At 41.0% G+C, this 24,368-nt stretch overlaps 1 protein-coding gene across 1 annotated transcript in view; it reads right to left on the bottom strand.

The window, feature by feature from the left end:
* LOC118789987 (regulator of microtubule dynamics protein 2) overlaps positions 1-4,894 on the bottom strand; it is a 39,478-nt gene extending 34,584 nt beyond the window's left edge. Inside the window, exons 1-2 of the mRNA XM_036546762.1 lie at positions 4,841-4,894; positions 2,063-2,508 (exon numbers count right to left, since the gene is read on the bottom strand). Of these exons, the coding sequence (XP_036402655.1) occupies positions 2,063-2,499 (437 nt within the window). The 5' untranslated portion in view covers positions 2,500-2,508; positions 4,841-4,894. The remainder of the gene's footprint in view (positions 1-2,062; positions 2,509-4,840) is intronic.
* Between the last annotated feature and the right edge of the window lie 19,474 nt (positions 4,895-24,368).

Below are 24,368 nucleotides of genomic sequence, written 5' to 3'. Positions count from 1 at the left end.
TGCATATTTACTGAAATAGTTCAGGTTAAATAACTTCTCATGGGGAGTTCATGGGGAGTGCTTGGCAGCAGTGCCTCATTTTGGAACCTGAAATGAACCTTATGCACAACTAACATGTAAAGCCAACAGAGAAATACTTCTACGGACGAAAAGGGCCAAATTCCTTGATATCCTTCATTAACCAGGTGATGATGAACTGTTTTCTCTAGACAGTCTTTAATAAGCCGTCTATCCAAAAAAAGATATCTGTTTTTTTTGTGATTTCTCCCTTGGGATGTGATAAGGTATTTGGCTCATATAAGTGAAAAGGAGGCAGCCATGCATATATTCAGAAGGCCATGGCTCTCCACAAGACTCTTTATAACACACTCGCACAAACATGCATAAATGCTCACACACTCTTGCATACAGACAAACACTCACTTGCGCTCTCACATACACACGTGAATGCAAAAACATACATTTGCACAGGGGGTAGACAAAATAGCTGAAACACCAGACGAAAAAGGACTTGTATTTTGAAGTAACAAAGTATTAATGTCAATACTACTTAAAAAGACACTTTAAATCAGCACTTTAATTTGTCAGTTCCTAAAGCTATATGAGAGAGATTGAACAGATTGTGAAAATGGTCAGACAGTTGGTGCTCGAATTACATCTGCATGTGCATGAGCAGAAATTATTTACTGAGTCATGGGGAGCATATGCCAAAGAAAGAAAGACTGCACAAGGAAAGAGGAGCAGTGGCTGCAAAATGAAACTCCCTGCCAGGGAAGAGCCAACACTTAACAGGATAGTTGCCAAAAACCACAAAACAATGGCCTCAAAAATTACCACATGACTGAATCTACACCTGTCATGACCTTCACAAAGCTGATAATTATGGTAGGGCTGCCATTCAGAAATTGCTTGTAACCAAGGTCATTGCACAACAATGCATGACCTGGTGTAATGAGCAGAAAACCTGGACTTCTGAGCAGTGGAGCAAACTAATATGGTACTCTAACTTAGCTGATAGATGGCAGAATTATGGCCAAGGAATCCAAAGCCATTTATGTGACCAGGTGCACCCTATGGTGCAAACATTTTTTCTACAAGATGCTCCCATATTCCAAGATAATAATGCCCCCAAACACACTGCTAAGTGGATTCAAGAGTGGTTTCATGAGCACCATGATGAAGTCAAACACCCTCCATGGTCTCTCCAATCACCACATCAAAACATCACAGAACCATTATGGGTAGCCCTGGGATTTAGACTTCTACTGCCTTTCTCTCTCAAAGAGGCTTTCCTTCTTTAATAATGGCCCAATACCCCGCTACAAACACTTTAACATTTGTATAACAGAATTCAAAGGATTGAAGCTGTTCTGAAGGCAAAGTGTGGCCAAACTCCTTATTAGTTATTAAATATTCATATGTTGTTTGGTGTTTCCATTATTTTGTCTACACCCTGTACATACATATACTCAACGGCAACAGACAGAGCTTCTGGTGGAAGAAGGTCCATCAGTCAAAATGCTGTTTGACACAGGTCCAGAGGAAACCATCTTAGACCTTGGGGCACATTAACTAATCAGTCAATTAATGACTTATTAGTTAATGTGCCCCAAAGTACATTTTATCAGACCACTAAGTGCTTTCTGGAGACAGGGGAGCTGCATGTCAACCACTTTATATAGATAGCATCAGCAGAGGTGATGAACCACCTGCCTCCCAGTATTCATCCACCGATGGCAATGAGGACCAATAACACAATAAAAATGATCACAAAGTGCTGATCATTCCTCAACCAGTGACGACGACCATTCATTTGGTGATAATGACAAATAACAAAAATCACGATCACCATTCCGTCGGCACTGATGACCATGACTCCACAACGATGACCAATCGCTCTGCACTGCTGATCAATCGCAAAGTGATGGCAACTAATCGATCAGTAATAACTGCGCTTTTGCTGATTCTGTAGTAAGGGGGCATTACTCTTGGAGCCTCCCAGGAAGGCCAATGAATGACGTGGGCAGTGAGAACGACCTAATCAGAAGAGAGGAAGACTCACCCTCCCTCGCTCTCCGCCTCCTCAGAGCTCTGCCCCTCCTCCCTGACCGCTCCTTCCGCTCTCCTCCGGCGGGGGGTCCTGTGCAGGGGGCTGGCCCTGCGCGCTCCCTCCGCCCCGCGGCCCTGGAGCTCCGCCCGCACCTGGTCCTGCAGCTGCGGGAGGGCGTTCTTCAGCGCCCTCACCTCGTCCTTCAGCTCCGACACGCACTGCACCAGGGCCCCGAGGCGGTCGAGCACCTCCGTCTGGTGGGCCTGCAGGGCCAGCGCCGTCCTGGACATGTCCGCTCCCGGCCGCTCGTCGTTGCTGGTCAGCCACAGCTGGGGGAGGGACGCGCCCCCCCTGCTTTTCTGGCTGCGGTACCAGACCACAGCCAGCGTGATACCAGCGGCCCCAGCCAACACGCTCAGAGCCAGTGCCCTGCTGTCCGACTGGGCCATCCTGCCAGGCTGCAGAAACAAGGGTTATAATGCTTGAATCTCATTGCTTATTCACTTTGAAAACGGCTCTGCTTAAGACAACTTTTTCAGTCTTTCACTCATTTATTTAGCTGGCTGTCATAAGAACCTTAAACATGAGCACAGCACTGTCACACCTGTGTGTAACCAACAGCACAATATTTCTCTTTATCATGAATATCATTGCTGCATTTTACTCCTAACAGTGAACATTACAGTCACCACAGGGTCTGATGCAGGACGCTGTGCGGTGTATTTCCAGTAAGAACCTTTACGCAGCTCTCGAGAGGCCATTCGATGAACTTGTATGCACCTGTGCCCCTGTTCAAGCTGTCAGTGCCCTCACAGATGCCCTGCAGAGGAAAGCTCCAGCGTGAGATGGAGCTGATAAGGCCTTGGCCTCGCCTCCCATCACAGCAAGTGCCGTGCTCCAGGCAGCCATCGCGTGCTGGCTCTCTTGGATCGGGCCCAGGCGGAGGCGAACAGCTATCTGCCACACAGGCCAGGCCTGCCAGCTGCCTGTCACGAACCATCCCAGCACTCAAAAGCTTCCTGCCTCCCGATTGCTGCGTCAACAACAACTTACACGATCCCATCCTGCGTGACTTGCCTCAGCACAAGAACACATAATTAGAGACTTCCCTCTCCAAAACAAATAGCGGCGCATCTGTATAAATGGATTAAAGTAGTAGCACACGTAGACACGCTGCTGCATGGTAAACCATCCTGTCAGAAGCACTGAGTGCCATCTTTATTAGATATGACCGGGTAATTCCTGCTCTGCAGATTCCTTTTAAAACTGCAGCTGCGTCTGGCAGAAAAAGAAAACTTTCTATTTGTTGCTGACAATGTTTGCAAAGCTAAATCTCTGAGATAGATAGACAGGCATCTTAGGTTCACTGATATAACAATTTTGCTTAATGCACTGATGATAAAAATGTACATAATTCATGTGTATTATTAGTACTTCTAGTAGCAATGGTCTTTATAAATTAGTATTTTGAAAGCAAAGAAATATCTTGCTTTGGTGAGATCATGGCACCATTCCAAATATATAAGCAAATACACTACTCTGACGATTACCATGAATGGCAAACATGACTTTTTAGCATAAATAGTCAAATGATAGTTAAAATGATACTGCTATTTTCATAGTGAACCAACACCCAAAGTACTCCACTTATTTTTCTGAATGCTCTATTTAACTGCTATCATCTAAGCGGATTAATAAAGACGGCATAATGCTTGTGATATCAGCCATCAGTAGTATGTCTACATGTATTTATACACTTAATGTTGGATGGATTTTCAGTCAGTTAAACTATGTTTCTGTCCTCTTCTGGATGAATTACATTCTAAGTCTGAATAATTTTAAATCTTGTACATATATTTCTAGTTAAAGGCAGAAGCCTCTGTTCGATTGAGCTTGCTTGCATGAAGTCATGTATACACATAAGGAGCTTTGTTGTACCAGCCTAGCGGAAGCCCCTGTGCTCCTACGAATTACGGGATCTACATGTAGCCCCTCAAAGTGCCGGTTCAGCAGAGCAGTAAGAAGCAGCACAAGCAGACACACACACACAACAAATATTTGAGTATGTTTCTTCAAAAACATAATTTGCGACAGGGGTGACGCGTGGCCACCAGTTGCCTATTGCGGTGTCTATCGTTGGTGAACTGGAATTTAACTCCTGCCATCACTCACTTATGGACTGCGACCACGTGATTACGTGGCTAACGAGATTAGCACACTAATACAGGACAGACTGGTGGGACTGCGAACGTGACCAGGCAGGTAGAGGCAGCTACATTTCAGTAACTTCTTATCTGGAACGGGAGAAGGGGTGCAAAAATGTCCCCACCCCAAGAACAATGGTTTGCCAGTAAATTTCAACAGATACCGAACAGCTCGATAGCCTTGTATGTTACCTTGGGTGACCTACACCTGCGCTGAGAAGTTGCACGCTTGTAGACAGCTAAGGTACCAAAAGGCTACTAACTTATTGGAATCTAAGGTTGAACACCTAAGTTCGAGTAACGCAATAGCCAGTGTAGCTAGCTAGCTAGGTGTAGAATGTGGCAGCTTTTTCGCTCTGTTAGAGTAGTTTGCCAACAAAATAATACTAATCATTTAGCCAGCTAGCTAGGCTAGTAGTGAGCTAGCTAGCTCGCTACCTAACTAACGTTACGTTAGCTATGGAGCTCTGGCTTCCATAGCATTTCTCTCTGATACCCTGCTAAAATAACTAGGTTGACTAATCCATGAAAGCGTGGATATTTCAGAATATTTTCTTTAAAAATATAATGGAGGGTAAAATCTTACTGTAGGGGTCGAGCAGTGCCTGTCCTCTCGTAAACCTCCCTAGGTAACGATTGACAGTTCTGGGTGTAGCAGTAAAAAATATCCCCACACCTCCTAAATAACGTTCCGTATTAAGGTTCCGGATATGTTTGTTTTTCTTACGTCATTACTCACTTTCTCCTTTCTTGTATTCATTCGACAGACGTAAACCGAAGCGCAGGTGGGAAAAATACGTTTTTATTTTAGTTTTACAATTCAGCTATGAACAATTTTTGAAACTTTTGTGCTTCCTTTGCTTTTACCATGTTCATATTCCTAAAAACAGACTAAAAAGAACGAAGAAAAAAGTCAAGTCATAGACCTATGTATTTTAAATACACACGTATCATCGTCAGTATCTAAGGTTGAAATATTTTGCTTGGTATATCTTCAGTTAACAGTTTTATTAACTTTACGTTTATCTTAAATTACCGATTTCCCTTCTGTCCCTTCTTTCAATATGTATTTATCTGTGTATTAAGGATATATACACTATATGGACAAAAGTATTTGGCCACACCTGTTTTTCAGGGTTTGGGCTAGGCCCCTTATCTCCAGTGAAGGGCAATCTTAATGCTTCAGCATACCAAGACATTTTGGACAATGCTATGCTTCCAACTTTGTGGCAACAGTTTGGGGAAGACCCTTTTCTATTCCAACATGACTGTGCCCTAGTGCACAAAGCAAGGACTATAAAGACATGGTTTGATGAGTTCGGTGTGGAAGAACTTGACTGGCCCACACAGAGCCCTGACCTCAACCCCATCGAGCCCCTTTGGGATGAACTGGAACGGAGATTGCGAACCAAGCCTTCTCATCCAACATCAGTGCCTGACCTCATAAATGCTCTACAGAATGAATGGGCACAAATTACCACAGAAACACTCCAAAACCTTGTGGAAAGCCTTCCAAGAAGAGTGGAAGCTGTTATAGCTGCAAAATGGGGACCAACTCCATATTAAAGTATATGTATTTGAATACAATGTCATTACACGTTGGTGTAATGGTCAGGGGTCCGAATACTTTTGTCCATATAGTGTATTTATTGTATGTCTATATTAATGATACTACACTGTTTGTTTTTTTTACTATTTTTTTTAACTATTGATATTGAAATAATCAATGTCAAGGACTTGTCATCAGTTGGGTGGTGTACCAGATAATATGCCTCGGGATAATAACATAGTAGGTGAACCTCCCTACATCACCACACTGATGACAGGTCCACACTCCTTTGTCACCTCATACCCACTGCAACAGCCAGCTACAAAAGGAGAAGCAAATGCCATTTTCCTTTGTGGACCAATGAAAAGATTAGACTAGAAAAAATATATCACAACCAGTATGCACCATGTCTTCCTCAACGGATTGATCAGCTCTTAGGGGGGCTCAAAATCCAAGATGAAGAATATGAAATGTAAAATGCTTTTATTACTGATAAATTTATATCTAAAAATCTGATTTACAATGCATCCACATTCTAAGATAAGATATTCTATGCATGGCAACATTAATTGTTATATGACACAAAATTCAGATTTAGACTTTGGGGGGGTTAGAATGAGAGCAAGGAAAGGAGCCGCTGGAAAGTAAAAATGTTCTTTCCCACTGAGAATTTTTGTTTTAGTTTGTTGTGTTGTTCTTATTTTAATTTTTTTTTTCATTCAGTGAAAATTCTGAGGCAGATCAGAAGAAGATTTAAAAGATTAAAAAGGCCCAGTGTCCTCCTGTTGATTCTTATGCAGTATGAAATTGCAACAATAATGCTGCATCTAATGTGGCCCTTGATTATAGTCAGTATGAGTACAATGAGTACTTGAACCTTTTAAACAAGATAGTGTAGTTTAACTGCTTGAAGAAAGCCAAAACACACCTTAGTAACAGACTCTTTCAGGGAAAGAAAATAAATCATGTCTGTTTTTTTGTTCATGAGTGACACTGGAATTTCATCATGGTTTCAGAAGTTTACATACCTGATCACGGTGCAGAATATTTCTCCTGCTGGTTTAAAAATGTACACTCCCTAGTCAAATGCTTTTGAAATGTTACATAAACAACGTTTTCATTAATTCCTTCTAACATTGAGGTCTGCTGTTTTTGCAATCAATTCCATACTCAGTCCAAAAATTAAAGGACATGGGCCTGAAGCACTGCCATCAAAACAGTGGTAACCAATAGGAGCTAAGAACAAGGCGGGCGTGTTCTGTCTCGAAGTGCAATAATGACTTCCAGTGACTACTCACTTATGAATCTTCAGCTTCTGTGCTAAACATTCACAATGATATCGCAATCATTACTCAACCAGTAGGAATCAAAGCAAACAAAAAAGGTTATTAGAGGTTTTATGTTACAGCTCCTGGCTAATCATTCACTGTAGGTAAGAACGTCCTGGAAAAGCTCAAATATTTGCTTAATTTGGTGGGATTTGTTAGCTTCTTATTGTATTTTTCAAATTCCACAAAATTAAGAATTCAACTGAAATTCAACCAATTCAACTGAAAGCATAATTCCTACCCAAATAATTCTGTAAAGTTAGATCATTGCTCAGATAATAAAAGTACAACTTTTAAAGGCTACTATGACCTGAGATGACACTTCAACATGTGTTTAGCAGTGTGGAAGCAGTGCAGTGCAGTGAAGGGCTACAATAATAAGGACCGAGTAGGTGGATGTTCATTCAGCTGTGCCAGCGAAACAGCTGGTTTGATTTTAAGACTTCACATCATTCATGTTAGCTTTGATTTTAGACAGCCATCTGACTTCAAGCCCTGCTGTCTTAAGAAATGAGTCAACTTTTGTGACAGCATTTTCGACCAACACTTCAGCTCCACAGTTCAGAATCCTGGGCAGTAACAAAGAATGGTGGTTGTTTTTGATCAGTCCGCCTCAGTGTCTTGTGCAGAGTCACTGTAACCCTCAACCCTGGCACGTGGCCTATATCATACAGTGAGCTGAGGATTGCAGCTCCTCTGTGTTTTGGCAAAAAGAAGATTGCTTTGGGCTATTTATCCAGGTGATGAGTGCAGGGATGCGCCTGCATGACATTTTTACACTGACCTGGGAGCTGTCAGCATAAAAGCATGTTGTCACACCTCTTCTTTGGGTCATGCTGTTTTTCTTTCTACTTTATATAGAGCCGTGTGCACACTGAAGACTGAGACCACCAACACAAATGCACACATGGAGGAAACAGAAAAATCAGTAATCAGCATGCAGAAGGTCCAGACTTACCTGTATGATGCTGTAGGATTTATTCCGCTTGGGACGCTTTCCCTCGCCAGATTACACTGTGCACAGCGTGTGCTCATGCCCTTCATAAATATGTGTACAATCTGATCAACCTTGAACCATGCCAGCATTTCAGACAAGGCTGTCTTTCTTTATTCACCATTTACACTTACCAAAGGGAAGAAACGTTATTATTATTATTATTATTAGTAGTAGTAGCAGTAGTAGTAGCAACAGCAGCAATAATATTTTCATTTTTATTAATGTTGTTAACATTAATGCTGTAATTTTCACAGTAACTACTTTTATATTATTTGGCAGACATGCTTATGCGGGGTTGCATAGATTCTTTGTGGTTAGCTACAACAGCAGAATATGGTACAAAGTGCTACAGTAGTGGGCTGCAGTTAGACAAGGTCAGTCTGCACTGGATCAGGGAGCTCTATAAGTGACAGCTGTTCCCATGGTGATGGGGAGCTCATTTCACAAATGAATGGCCACAGATGGACATTGGAGCACAGATGGACATTGGGCATTTAAAATGTGTTCAAGGGCCAGTATTGGATCTTGAGTCAAGGCATCTACAGATACAGATCATACTGTTGCTGGAATATACTGTGTGTCTTTCAGCAAGCACCAGTGTCATTATGTCATACTTTTGTAACCTCAGTGTAAGTGAAAATGGGTGAAATCACAAAAATATCAGTGTGAAGCAGATGGAGGAGGCTCTCAAAGTCAGGGGGTTGACAAAGAGCAGGGTTGCCACTTCTTAGTTACCAGGACATTACATTGATCCTGCAAGTTATAAATGTGTCCATCAGTGTAAACAAAAGACATGTGCTGCAAATTGGATTGATTTATTGATGGATCTACCATGACAAGTTCACAGTTTTATCCTAAAAAAAGCCCTCCATTCTAAACCTCTAGAGATGTCATTCTGGGAGGTGCATTGCATAATGTCACAAAAAGGTGAATAAAAGGAATTTAAAGGGCAGGGACTGATGAAGGAGAGGAGAGATGCACAGTTGTCAGGGTACTGTCAGGGTCAAGTGTACTGTGCTTACTCCGTGTTCCAAGAATAGGAGTTACAAATGCACTACTCTCCAATCAATAGAAGTGTACTACTCTCCAACCAATGGGGCGCTTCGCCCTGCTAGGGAAGCAGGGTTCCCATGTACGGTGCGCAGATTGCTACGTGCAGCTCCTTCGATCCACTCGGTTCTCAGAATAGGTGCTATTGTTTCCAGCCCACAGCCTGCATTCTCAGAGAGTACAAGGGTACATGCGTTTCAAAGAAACGGTGTCAGGAATGCCCCGCCTGTGGCCTTCACCAAGCTCCACGGGGAGATATGGGGCGATAACAGATGTGCATCCAGCCTTGACCCCGCTCCGATCAGGTCAAAGCCTGCAGATAAGGCCCTCTCCAACACAAATATATCATCAAACAGCCACAGCTGCGAGAGGACTCCAGTCATGCAAAATCAGGCTCTGATTCGCCTCATGCACAGAAATAGAGCTGAAACAGTTGTTAAACTGTTTTAGAAATGAGAATGGATGTGTTAAAAAATCTCTCAGGACTGTTAGGCAATCTGATGAGACTGTGTTTTGAGTGGGTTTTGTTTTCTCTCTCAGAATTACGTAAGGTTTTTCATTTACCCTCTTACATAAGGTGGTTGAACTTTGGTTAACATTGAATTAATTGTGATGCCAACTGCTCTCTAAGCCACACTGAAAGATAAGACAATGATAAAGAGAAGACCAATGGATCTGTCCTCTCTGTATTGCAATCTAAAACAATGCCCTTAAAATGCAGAGAATCTTTCAACCGCTCAAAGTTTGCATTGTGGTTAGTTTACTTTCATCTCAGTGATTTTTCTATATTCCATTTTGTACACCATCTTTGGAGCTGAACATAACTGTCTAGTTGAATAGACTGGTTTTGGGCCTATAACTGTCTCCTGAATCCACTAACCACTTTGTAGAAAGTTGTTAGAAAATGTAGTCTCAGGAAAATTGATCTGTCTGCCTCTTTAAAAGGCCTCTGGCCTTTTAAAAACACCCCCTCTGATAACTGAATTAAATATAAAGTTTAATAATGACAAAATTCTTAAGATAAACTCAATTGTCAATAGCTAGGGGACCTTCCACCAAGTTGTGCATATTTTTGCACAGTGTGTACAGTGTGTGTGTGTGTGTGTGTGTGTGTGTGTGTGTGTGTGTGTGTGTGTCTGTCTGTGTGTGTGGAACAGAGGTCACTGCTTCCAACTTTGGTGTAGTGGGCACTGTCCTTGGATGTAAGACTACAGTTATCTTTGCAAGTTATATGCAACATTATATGACAAACAAAGAAAGTCCTAAAATGATGAAGCCTCATTTCAGGGGACTTCAGCAGCTTTTCAAAGCTTGCCACTCTTTAAGTGTTTTTGAGTGTGGTCAGAGAAACCCTCATAAATTGTAATTATAGCTGCAATCCTGTGGCAATCCTACATGAATGGTGTAGCTCATGTATCGTCAGTGTGATGCGCAGAGATAAAGGCAGCAAGAAGATGTTGATGGTTTTACGGGTCCTTGGCATGCATCATTCAATCATGGTTCCATTGCTGAATACTTGACTTTGTGCCAGTTGTTTGAGCACCAAACTCAGTGTGCATAATAACTGATAATTATCAAAATATCAATCTGTCAGCCCTACACTTTGTTGTTTCAAATGCCTTTCCATGGTGACAGTATACATCCTCACACATGGAATATGAGGCCTGTGAACAATGATGCAAGCAGCCCAGTGCCATGCATGAATGTTCTTCTACTTATTAGGTACAATAGTGCCACTGCTACGCATTCAGGTAAGACATCAGGAGTTAGGGTTATTATAGGGGTGTTATATTTTCAAGCTTTGAAACAAATAATTATAGTAATATAATGTCCACTCCCACTTCTGTACAATTACTTTAGGTGAAAGTTTGTGAGATGGGTGATTAAATAGTGTGGGTATGGATTTGGATGATCCTTCCACAAGGTCTGTAAAACAACCTAACTGAGCTAATTTCATTAACAGATCCATTTTCTCAGTGCAACACATCATGCAAATGCCCTGGCACACTTGCTAAACATGCTTGCTGGCATTGTGGTGATCCAGCTTGTCCTGTTGTGGTGTCTGTGTTAACCTCTTAACTTAATCGAATGCAAGCCCAAGGATGTCCTCTAATTAGGATATTGTTGGGTATTTCCTTTTTAAAACAAATCGGATCTGATTCAATCACTTCGCTGCTATTCAGCTATCACTTTAATGTAGCATTGTGCTTCCATAAATTTTTCTGCTGTTTCAAAATATAAGCTTATGACTTGTGTAGCCTTCATACGTACATCAGGAGGGCTATTTTCCTTCTGAAGGGTATTCATCCATATCAGATTTATGCAAACAATGCTTTTGGACAACATCATATGAATATTGAAATATGCAATAATTAAATAAATAAATAAAAACATAGAAAAGTATTTAAAGGCTATGCAAGATTGTACTTTAGTAAGGAGTTTAGTAAGGATTAGTAAGGAGCAGAGAGGGAAAATGCTATGGATAACATTCCCTGATGTTAGAAGAAATGCACCACAAGCCATTTTGTGGTCTGAAACATATTGATTGCTTCAAAATCAGCACTAATCCCCATGAAAGAAGTACATAGGCATGTTGGATGATATTTCAAATGGGTTCTTATTGGAAAATGAGTGTCATACCATTGTGTTTTGTTATGTGTCTACCTAGCTAGCTAATCTCTACCAAAAGGAGGAACAACATTTCATAATGTCACAAGGACATGCATCAAAGCATTGCTTAGTTAGCTAGGCAGCTTGGCTACATTTAAGTAATAAGTTCACACACCACCTTGTTTCCCCCACTCAGTCTTTATGTAGCTTGCTAGGTACCAAATGGTTAAAAACATAGCCAGCTAATCATATAGAGTTTGTAACTTTAGTGGCACTAATAGCAGCACTAAGACTAGCATCACAATGGAGAAGAAGTGAACATATATTTGTGGGCAAGGTAAATTGGTAACCCATTAGCCAGCACTGAATTTAATCACTGCTCTACTAACAAAGTGCAGTTTAGAATTTTCTGTTATGGATGATTTACAAAGCAAGCAATTTAAAAAAGCATTCCATTAATCTCCTAGTGCTAAAAGTCTACAAAGTGCGTTTAATGAGAATTCAATGTGTGGAAATAAACTTTTCCCACTTTAGGTAGTGGAATGAAGTTGTTCCAGACAGTGTGTCGTTGTGAGTTTTCTTGATATCCAATTGTAGAATGGTGCCCCCTCCCTCCCCTTGTACCCATGACAGAAAAGTTCCTGAAAGGTGACACCAGCCCTCAGCATGTAACGTGCAAACTGGTGCCGTTCAGTAGGGAAAGATTATATAATCCCTTTATCTGTTTACATTTACAAGCCCAACACTGTGTGTGTGTGTGTGAGAGAGAGAGAGAAAGAGAGAGAGAGGTATTATATTGAGAGTGGTATTGTAAACTTGGCTCAGATTCCTGTTCCACTGTAATACAATCTCTTTTGCAACCACAGGCAACTAATACCACACATGAGCTGTGCTGAAGAAGTAAAGAATTATTAAATTGGGGGATTATCAGAAGTCCAAATTGAAAGAGCCTGTTTGGAAATTTGACCAAGACACCAGGGATCCCCCTACTTGTTACCATAAGTACCATGGTCTTCAACAATGCCATCTCCTACAGCACAGTGTCCTTATCCCAGCACTGAAACAGTAGGCTCTACTGTTTGGTCCAGAGGGGAGAACACCCCCTACTGGACCATCAATACTACTTACGACAGCAAAGTAGTTTTCCCAGGAGGTCTCCTCTTCAAATATTAACTTATCCCAGCCCTGCTCAGCTTCAACCACCAGGTAGGGGAAATGTTAAAAGATAAATGACGAAATGTTATTCTTTGAAACTATCTTGACATGCTCACTTTTATGTGTACAAAATTTTCCACATGTAGTAGCAGACATCTAACTAAATCTTACTTCTAAAATATATGCATAAGCCCTCACTTACTGAAGCTGCAAGAATGAATCTATTTATGTCACACATTTTCCACTTATGCTAAGTACATTTTGTTACATGAGAACACTGTTTTGATTCTCAGTTTGTTTCATAAAAAAAATGAATTGATTGAAGTAAGAACACCGGTATTTTAGAAGATTCACAAGGGTCCTGGGTGACTATAGACATGAAAGGGTAGGCTGGAATTTTCATTCTGTTTACCATGGGTTTGGGCTCTGTGGTGCTGGATGTTTTTAGGACCTGACTGTGCACAGGGACAGTCAAGGGAAATTTGGTAATATGCCCGCTGGGTGCTCATCTTTTCCCTGTCAACTCAGTAATGTTCTTTGTCTCTTTATCCCGTTTTAAAGTGCCATCTGATCTCACATTAATTCCAAAAGAATCCTCACATAATCACTGATGGGCGTTATACACTAAACTCTGCCCCTTGTGAATGTGCTTGGGTTTCACACAAGTTCTTCTTGAACATTCTGTCATCAGTTGACGACATGCAGTACAAATGTAACCTCACGTAAGCGGCAGACTTTAATTCAAACCACAGTCAAAAAATGTATTGTATTTCAGTGGAAACACTACATACAATGATACCCTTAAGAGAAGTTTCTATTTTTGCTTTTTTCCTTATGCTGCAATTTTTTAATCACTGGGCTTTTCAATGGGCATTGGGTAAGTGACAGCTTCGCCGTAAATAATTATTGGCCTACGGTGCTGTGTGAAAATAAAGCAGACCATAACAATTAATGGTTGCCGAGCTACAGCCGCCTGTGTAAACACACCTGCTATTTCATAAATACTGCAGGTGATTGGCTGTAGAAATGTCTGGAGCTGCCCTGCAATGCTTCAGAGGTAAAAGCATGGCTGTGTGTATGTATAAATGCACAGCAAAGTGAACATGAAGAATATTTTGGGAAACCAGAAGTACAAAAGAGAACAGATTAAGCTTGAATCCATGGTCCTTTGCCAACAGCCTTGTTCCACCAATGAAGAAAAACCTGCTGAAGATGACATCACCATTAGAGCCACTTCTAGCTCATGCAGAAAAAAGCATATAACCTTGAACAGATTTAAAGATGGTTGAAGTATGAGTGAATAGGCTAATGGAACAGCATGGATTGCATCAAAACCAAAACGTATTTTAAACATTTTGCATTGATAAAGATTTTAAACAAGCTGTAAATTTTTACTCGGTAAATTGTGTGTATCAATGTGTTTAAATAAATTCAGAAAGTTCGTACCATACGTAAGTCACATATTGTCAATTTTCCTGAAACGGATCTTGACGTTTCAATTTGTCAGTGACACCAATAATAAATAACCTTCATTATCATCAAATTATTATTATTAAATCATTAGTCATTCATTATTATTGAAAATAATGATTAAAATAATGAATATGTCTTTGCCCAAATCCTTCACTCTCCTTTCAAGAGACTTGATTCATGTCATCAATGACTTTCAAAATGAGCACACACTGTCAAAACAAAGCTTTTTCGTGTCATGATTTTTTTTTTTTTTTTTTGAGCTTACTATTGGTTTCTCTTAAGAAAGCCTTGAAGTGGTGCTAACTAAACCGGTAATTAAAATGCATATTTCCTGATCATGCTGTATAGTGTGCTTTGATACCCTTGTGGACAGGTCACAGACAGGGCCATTGCACAACATTATACTTGTGGAACCTCTGCTGCTTTCAGCTGACATCTGTGACCTTGCATGACTGTATCATGACCCAGTGCCCTTCTGGTGATTTGGCGACGTGGAGTAATCCCTTGAAGCTCATACGAGAATGACGAGAGTCCTGTCTCTGCCCCTGTTCGGGGTGGAATGGTACGTGACACATAGCATTGGCCTTACATACCATACAACAGATAAACATCAGATGCGCTACCCTGACGCAGGTTTTGTTCCCGTGTGTCCTCTCTCTCTCTCACTCTCTGTCTCTAACCCCTTTCTCTCGCCTGCTCTCAGGTTTGTTGTCCCTTTCCAGGCAATCAGGAGATTGGCTGCCATTGAGTCTCGATAAGTGGCAGACAGGTGGTGTGTGTGGCTTTCACTTTGGCATGAAACCTGGCCCATCTCTAGCAGGAGGGGTACGAGGATGGTCCGCTGGGTCCCATCTACAGAGAGGGGAGGTGATGTTTACAATTTTAAAAACATGATTTTGTGACAAATCAGTCAATCAAATAAAGACAACTCCAGCAATAACCATCTCCATCAAAGCGTCTTACCTTGACCACAGCCACAGATCCCTCCCATCCGCAGTTCTCCTGACCATCGTAGGCCTTTTGAAATCTGTTTAAGCCTTGATGAGCCTCCTTACAAGTTTAATTATTCATTAACACTGTGCCACCATCAGCACGTTCTCAGAATTTAACTGGATGCACAGTTAGTATAGAAGGTTTAATTCTCAACATACCCAATAGATTTGATTGCCAAGAGGTATAAAATGCCTGACAAAGGGCTGCCTTGATGAATTGTTGTTAATCCTTTACTTGTTTGGTTACATCTATGTATGCCATGTATGTATTTGATACTTTGACTCAAAAAGCAAGAAAATTTAAATATTTCAAATAAATTGCCACAATGCTGGAATGAGGCCTTTTTTCTTGATCAATAACAAATTTTTCATATTTATATATAAAAAGAGAGAAAGAGGTAAAGGAAAAAAGGTTTGGAGAGAGAGAGAGTGCGGGAGAAAGAGGGAGAGAAAAAAGGATGGCAAGAGAAAGAGAATGAGAAAGTTTTAGAGAGATTAATTGCTTGCAGAGTATTTGAGCTTGTCATAATATTACCATACAGTGATTTGCAAAGCGTTGTCGACTCGTCATAAAATGTCAACATACCAGTACGTATTAGCAGTGGATTTAAATGCGCAGGGATTCAAAACAAAAACAAGCAATGTGAAACAGATTATATTCAATTAGGTCTACTTATCATGTGTTCTGTGGAAACATGGACAGACACCACCAGGCACAATATTTATATTTTATATGCAAAAACATTTAAGTGTGTCACAGTAAAATCACACCACCCCAGTAAATACATAAATGGATAAAACATTTTAAAATGAAAAAAAAACTACCTTGCTTTCTAAGTTAAATGAAAGTTTGTTGTTTATTTGACAAAGAGAAAGTCGATGATTTCATGGGGTGAATGATGTAAATAGAAAAGGACAGAACAATAAAGAATATTAAAAAAAAATCATTTTTTTGTGCTAATATATTTGTAACACATACCTGTCATGAATGGAACTTTTCCTTAAATTGCTTTTTTGTATACAATAATGACCTGCTCTTCTGGATTTTGTGTATGAAACAGAACTTCAGTACTACACGTACAGTGCGCCATCATATCAACAAATGGAATGCTTTATTCTTTATTTCTCTCTGGTCCTCAGCTGGTCAACAGTAGACAGAAGGTGGCAGCAGTAGTGGTCAGATATGCCACCAAAAGTGATCAAGCAGCAAAGTGGAATGAACACTCAGCCTGACATACATTAGAGACATTACTAATCAACAGATGGCGCTGTTACACACTCTTTCAGAGCAGAGGTAGAAAAAAGCACTTGTGTTTCACATGTTGCATTCTTCACTAGTCTTTTCTCTGTACTCTCTCACAGTAATACCGATTTCAGAACATCACATAGAATGTGATTCCCATTGAGTCACAGAAGACAGCAGAATGGGGTTTTTCTGTCCGATAGATTAGGCAGATGTCCTCCGATGTCTCTACAAATCTGCCTGTTAGCAAGCCCTTGCTATCCTCCAGGCTTTTTTAAAACTATATGTAAAGAATAAACAGTTGCATTCTTTTGATGTTTACCTCACTGTATTGCTAGACTCATTTGTCAACTAAACATTAAAGACAGAAGAAAATAAACATGAAATACGTCATTATTATTTCTGCACCGCCATCATAATTCCATACTGTCACATTCCAAACCTTACGCCTACTGCCTATGGTTAATGATTTATGGGAAATTATATTATTATTGGTATTATTTATTGTAGATCATCTGACCAGATATTGGATCCTCACGGCAAAGTTCCAACTACTTCAAAGAGAAGAGAAAAATCAAAAACACACATTGTATAAACCAACATGGCACCTCAGGGCTTTGTGGCAGTGTGGACAGTGGCCAGAGTATGGGGGGGGGGGGGGTGTACTGAATGATTAATGAGTATTAATCTCAAGTAGAACACTGCCATTGTACCCTTGATTAAAATGCTTACTCTAAAGTAGTTCAGTACAATATTCAGCATGTAAAATGTAAGTCTCAATGTAAGGGTATCCACCAAGACAGTAGCAGTAGCATATAGTATATTGATAGTGTAGTATAGTGTACTTGTACAGCAGTCAGTTTAGCCAGGCGCAGTGACTAGTAGATATTTTTTAGAGGAGAAAATTCAAAAAACAAATTTGAACACATCTGTGCACTTTATTGAACAGCTCCAGTTGTAGAAGCTAAGGATGGCCCCAGATTTTCAGACATTTTCCAAACATAATCCAGTGAAATGTTCATGTTTCTGTTATGCTGTAGAGATTTGTATGTCATTAGCAAAGCTGGGAAAGGAATACTTGCAAAATGGAGACATTATCTTCCTCAGGTCCACTAATAGCTTTACACACTGCTCTAAAACAGCTACTCACCAGTAGGTGGCACCAGATGAAACATCATGTGACTACATTGAAAACTCGCCTGATAAGACATACTGTAAGTACAGGTTTGCAGACCGTTATTTTTTTTAGTGAGTTGTATATTGTGAAAAGCTGAGCTGAGAATAAAGCAACATTATCTAATCCTCTTTGCAATATACTTTCAAAGCCATACTTCCAACTGCAATCATGATCCCATGACCACACATTTCCCTGTAGAGGTTCACCATGTCTGGAAAAAGACTTAGAAGATAGTCAAAAACATGATTAACTGTTGGTCTCCCCCCAAACAAATGAGGACAGTTGTGATGAATCTGCTGATCTTGCTGTTACATGAAAAGTTTGTTTTAATTTTGGGCCTAGGGGTGTCTGTGCCTAAGGTAGGATTGGAGTGTTGAGTCATTCCTCCATGTTATGTCTCCTTAAAGTTGGAGTGTACACAAGGTACAATTAGACATTACAAAATGAGAAGACAGTCCCAACACCAGCAAAAGGTTTTCATGAAAAGTGTGCAGAAACACACCAGCACACTTTGTTAACGCCCAGGGTACACCTTCTGTCTGATGTGAGGTCACGTCTACGACCAACCACCAACCAAAACAGCCCTGAGCTGACTCTATGTTAGGGAGAGAGGAGGGGAGGGATTAACACCAATTTCAAATAGTCTCAGTGTACAAAAACAGCGATTCTTTGAATCATAGACAAATTCTTTCATAACTGAAAACACTAACATAAAATGAACTTTCGGGCCACAGATTCCTCAGTGATAAAACATGACATACTTGGTTACCAGCCATGTCTGTATTACTGGCCTTTTTTTCTTTTACTTAGCTGTGCAGTTGCTCCAGAAGATTAATAACATTTAGACAGAGGGGTGAAATATAATCAGACAGACTCGTCCTGCATTGGTGTCTGTATCTGATAAGACATTCCTTGATTCTCCATACTGTACCTGGAGACTGACCAACCCTTTGCTTGCTTCCAGATTTCCAGATTCTCAGAATGTGTGTTGGTTTGAATGGGCATGCTTTCTCTCACTGTTGCTAACTTTTCCTTCTATTTGGTCTTCTCTCAAACTCTTTTTCACCCTTTCCCTCCCTCTCCTTATTTCTCCCATGTTGTTTCTCTTCCGTTTCTCTCCCATTTTCTATAACTGTCTCTGTCTCTTAGTAAAAGCAGCCTGGCCCAGAATAGCTGAGGGTACCGATGGACTGCAGTCTCACATATGGGCCATTGGCTGTGTGCTCTTTAGTGCTTAGAAACCATATCCTCACCAGCGAAATGGAGGCTGCTTCCTCATGCATGCCAGCGGTCAGTGCCTAGCCACCCCTCCCAGGACTATTTCTGTCTCTCCTCCCCAGAGTCCAGCTGCTAGAGAGAGAGAGAGAGATAGAGGGAAAGAATCACTGGTGTGGTCTTACTCCCCTTGCCCTGTGTCATGACTGAATCAAGGGAAATGGAATGCAAGAGACGATATCTATCTGATTGTGCTGGGCAGAGTCTCACGCAAACAATGTACTTCCACAGCGTCACATGTCTCTTCTCGGGGACAGGGCGCTAGGCGGAAAGGGGGAATGGATAGTCTAGTGCCCACATTAATGTCTGGAAGTGTTTTGGGGAAACAGTGAGGAGACCCTCTTTCTGCAGATGTCTGCATTCCAAGTTCAAAGGGCGTCAGATGGAAAACAAAGAATTTGGAGGGTGAGAAAACACACACCAAAACCACAAAACAGATCACATTCTTTGTCATAACGCACGAGACAGTGGCATTCAAACATATGTAATACAAACCACATGGATCAGTGCAAGACTGAAAATGTCTAATAAAATCTGCCACTGAAATAAACTCAAAATCACATGTACAAAGAAAGACACACACACCTTTACATGCTGAAGAAGTGGATTGCATTTTAAGTGCTTGAACCCAATAAAGAACCTTGTAGTCTGTGAAAGTTTTGGAGGAACACTTATGTAACTTTTAGACATTCCTGAGTGTGTAAAAATGTGCTGTATGGTTTGTAAAAAGCACAGGGAACTGTAAAGTGAACTTTTCATAATATATCGCATGTCACCTCTTGTCCACACTCACACACGCACACACTGATTCATAAGGCACAGAACTCTAGCCACTGTATTTCAGACAACTGTATGTTTGTGCATGTGTGTCTATTTCTGTGTGTGCGCGTGTGTGCGTATTTGTGTGTGCATGTGTATTTGTGTGTGCATGTGTGTGTGTGTGTGTGTGTGTGTGTGTGTATGTGTGTGTGTGTGTGCATGTCAGTAATAAAAATCTTCAGGCTGATGACTTGTTCTGCCCACAGAGCAGCAGATAACCATCCCCAGACGGGCAGGGTTGATCTCTCTCTCCTGAAGATTTACTCACAGCCCTGTCACAGCCCCGTCCCTCCCTAGGGGGGGCCATAACCCCCCACCCGTCCCCAATTCCAGCCTCTCCAGTATAAACTCAAACCACATGAGAGATAGCCATTCTTTGATCTGCCTGCATGTGAGAATGTAGGGATTCTGCTGAGGGTTTCCTTCTGCCCAGAAAATGGCACATTCCAGCCAGTCTGTCTGAATGCAGAGGTTACAAGAAAAAAGGACCTTTTACCTTCTAATTTATGATGGGCCTAGAAAACCATTACAAGGGGCTGGAATATTTACTGTTAGGATGGAGAGAGTGGTAATGATAGACTACTTTATAAACCATGCGCATATATTATACGATACATCTAGCAAGATCCATTTCGTAATGTTTACCTTCTTTATTGGTTGAGAAACAGATGTCAGTCTTCTGAACTGGCTGTGCAGACCATGTATGATCCAAGGCAATCCCTGAGCACACAGTCACAGGCAAAAACAAATACTTAAAATCAGTATTATAAGGGGGTGAAAACGAGAGAAAAATACTGTTTCTAGGAAGGAATCTGAATGTTTTCACAGTTGGGGGATAGTCTTGTCAGCACTTCAGAATTATGAAACTTCTTTTAACAGTCTTTTAGCATAATTCAGAGTTATTAACATGTCAAAGTTATATGAGGAAAAGCCTTCATTTGCCCATGATTCAGGATTCTGAGGTATCGGGTTAGTGTTCTGCACTGCTCTTACAGTACAGTCAGCAGTAGAATGGAAATACTTTCCCCCTTGAAACAGATCACACTCAGCCAGTGCAACACACAAATCAGGTAATGGATGCGATAATGCTGATGCAGGTGCTCTCACAGAGACACACCCAACTGCAGAGGCTTTGGGAAAGGGGCCAAGTCCTTCCTCCTCCAAAATCACCAAGGTGCAACCAGGAGCAGGAGAGGTGACTCACTGGGGTTGAGAATCAACCACCATCTGGCTGAAAGGCTCAGTCGAGCATGAGCCCACACTTCCAGCCAAAGTACAGGCTGAGTGTCTGAGTGTCTGGTACATCTGCATCACATGAATAGACTGTTTTGGCTCCAAAAATCAGGCTTATTTATCGGTGCTTATTTCCTGTCCTCATCTTACTGCATGTGGTCTTATTTTACCCATTATCATCTGTACCCCTCTGCCAGTTTTAACAATGTCTTTGTGGTAAATGAATGTGGCCCAATGGTGTTCTTTGACCTGACTGTGATTATTTAACACATAGCACATTTTGCCCCGGACAGAGGTTGAAATGCGTGGGACTGTGCGGGACTTCCAAATTCAAGTGGGAAAGGAGTTACACAATTTAGAGTAACTATGGGTTTTATGGGGTTACACGATAAGAAAACACATTGTTATGGCGGTTCCACGGTATGACTTGCACTCACCACAGAAGCTCACTAGTGATCCAAATTAAAAATTACATGGTGTTCCAAAGCGGGAGCCATGGATTTTCTCCATACTGAGGTTCGTGCTGCCGTTGCACAATGTTTAAAGTCATCTTCTCTAATGGAACCCAATCCATCTCCCTGTCAGCTCTTTCAATATAACACGCATACATGCTTCTACACATGATTTACAGCTGCTGTACACATGGATTGGCCCACATTCCGTCCCGTGTGGCGATGCATAGGACTTTCCCTCTCCTGTTCAATATGAGCTTTGCGCATGTCAACTGCACAGCAAACAGAATAAAGAATGCTTGGAAGGGGACATTTATGTAACGGTCTTTTGTGTCCCTGGGAGGAACTTTGATAGAAACCAGCGAACATATTGCTCTATCCAAACACGTTGTGGGCAGAGTCACAGTGCTGGAGACCAGTTTGAACCAGGACTGTGGTCAGGAATCTGAGTGGGAGATGAGCATTTGCATTGGATGTCATGGAGCCGAATGGACCGAATGACTGGGTTCACTGCAAATGGATTGGAAAGGCATAGAAAAAGGACATGATTTTACTCTTCCTTACTCTTAACCAGCAATCTGGTCTTGCACCAAGGGGAGATCAGTCACGTTTGTAGTGGACTTTCTCTAGTCAAACTGTGAGGTATAATAAAAATTATTAGATGCTCTTCTACACATCCTGTGTCTTTCCGTCCCTCTACGTGTGCTCAGTATCTCTCTGTCTTTCTGCACGTTCAATGTCTTTCTGTCCTTCTTTACAGGCTCAGAGTTTCCTTCCATCTGCATCATCTGAGTGCCCCTCTGGAATAGCTTAACATGAAATTCTGAAGAAAAGCAAAAGTGGCTCATCAGAAGTTTGCTCTGTGCTTCCCACCACCAACCCCTGCTTCTTGCACGCCATTCTTCAGCCACTTCCATGACATCAAGCCACATTCAACCAATAATATGATCCTATAACATTCCAGAACAATTCATAATGAAACTATTTAGAATCTTCATTTTGTTACAATGTGGATGAGCAGGAAATATAAATCATCAGTTGAAATGAAAAAGCCTCAGTGATTTTCAAAACAGTTTTATTGCATTAGTCACTTGTGAATCAAATGCATTTTTGTCTCTCTGCAGCTGAAATTAACTGGATTAATTTGAAGCTTTTTTTTAACCATCTGTTATTTGTTATTATCTAGCATATTTTAAGATGTTAGCTGAGGCTGTACTTTCATGCTAATGGTCAAATAGTTTAGAGTGTCGGTAATATATATGTGAATTTTTAAATGTGTGATCATAGCTATAACAATAGATTAACTACTTGCTCTTAATAAGAGCAATTAAGGAGAATTATACAGTACCATTTGACACTGGTGTCTTAGAAATCAATATGTATTACACAGTAGTTGCTGGCAAGCAAGAAATGTTTTGTTATATTATTGTAATAAGGCCAATCATCTCTGCTCCTTCAGGACAGTCCTGTTCATTTATTGCACTGTTTCTGTCCTGCACAGTGTTACTGTCCTTCTTCACATGCTCAGCGCCTACACATACACTCAGGATGAAATTATCAGCGGCATGTGCCATGCTCCCACTAGCATTTACTCTGTTCCACACACAGACAGAAATTTGAAAATAGGACACATTTTTCTTTCATGCTTGTGTGTGTGTGTGTGTGTGTGTGTGTGTGTGTGTGTGTGTGAACAGATATTTATGCATTCCTTAATAGGAAATTAAAGAATACCAGAGGGACTAAGAGAAAATAAGTATTTTAAGTAACAAATGTAATGTTGCTTAAATAAAAATGTATTCATTCATTGTTGTGTGTCCATGTGGTCATGTGTGTATGTGTGTATATACTTGAGTAAATGTGTATTTTGCTGTTGGAGTACCAGTGTGCACATTGTGTGAAGTGTGTTTGTGTTCTGATTGTGTGTCTGTGTGCAGTGCAGCAAGGCAGAGCGTGGGGTGTCATACGGACCACCATGAAATCTCTCTTTTTTTCATGTTCCTTTCACTATGCTGGACGGGCTGGGGCAGGTATTGCACCAGTTACCCACTCTCAGTCTTCCACTCTACTTCAAAATGGTGCTCAGAGCTAGCACAGCTGGGACATGAATGCTAAATTCAGCAGAAGATTGTCCCGATAGACATGATTCAGTGCCCTCTTCCTGTGGTCGAGAAGTCCTGCTTTATAGGAGGCTTAGAACAGCGTGCTGTTTACCATGAAGGGCTGAATACCATTGAGATTAATCCCACCACTGATGCAGGCGACACAAAGCAGATGGCTCCGATAATCATATCAGCTCTCAGAGAAACCCTTTCATTCCCATTTTCATCAATTCTGTGCTACAAAGTGTAGCGTCTAATTAAATAATGCAGAACATCTGAGAAGAAGACAGAGTATAGCTCCATCCATTTCAGGTGGTTAACGTTGGCCTGTTTTTCTGTTGACATAATCACTTATGCAGTAACTGAGGGATGTTTTTTTTTTTTTGGAAAACTTAATTAATGTGCGTCTATCAGCAGCTGAGCATTTAGAGAGCTTCGTCTGAAGTAAATGAAGTCTGTAGTTCCTGCTCGGATCAGGCCTTCTCTACATAACTCCAGATTAAAGCCTCCTATTCCAGATGTGCCAGCCCTGTGCGCTTTACTGGAACTGCGCTGTGCCACTAAAGAACACTGTTAAATACCACATGGTTGGCCTTGCACAGAGAACACATTGAGCTGGACTTTAATGTGTGATCGGAGGTAATATACCATATGTTTCCCCT

This window comes from Megalops cyprinoides, chromosome 15 (assembly GCF_013368585.1).
Source record: "Megalops cyprinoides isolate fMegCyp1 chromosome 15, fMegCyp1.pri, whole genome shotgun sequence".
Lineage (NCBI taxonomy): Eukaryota > Metazoa > Chordata > Actinopteri > Elopiformes > Megalopidae > Megalops > Megalops cyprinoides.
This window is presented reverse-complemented; position numbering and strand designations above follow the sequence as displayed.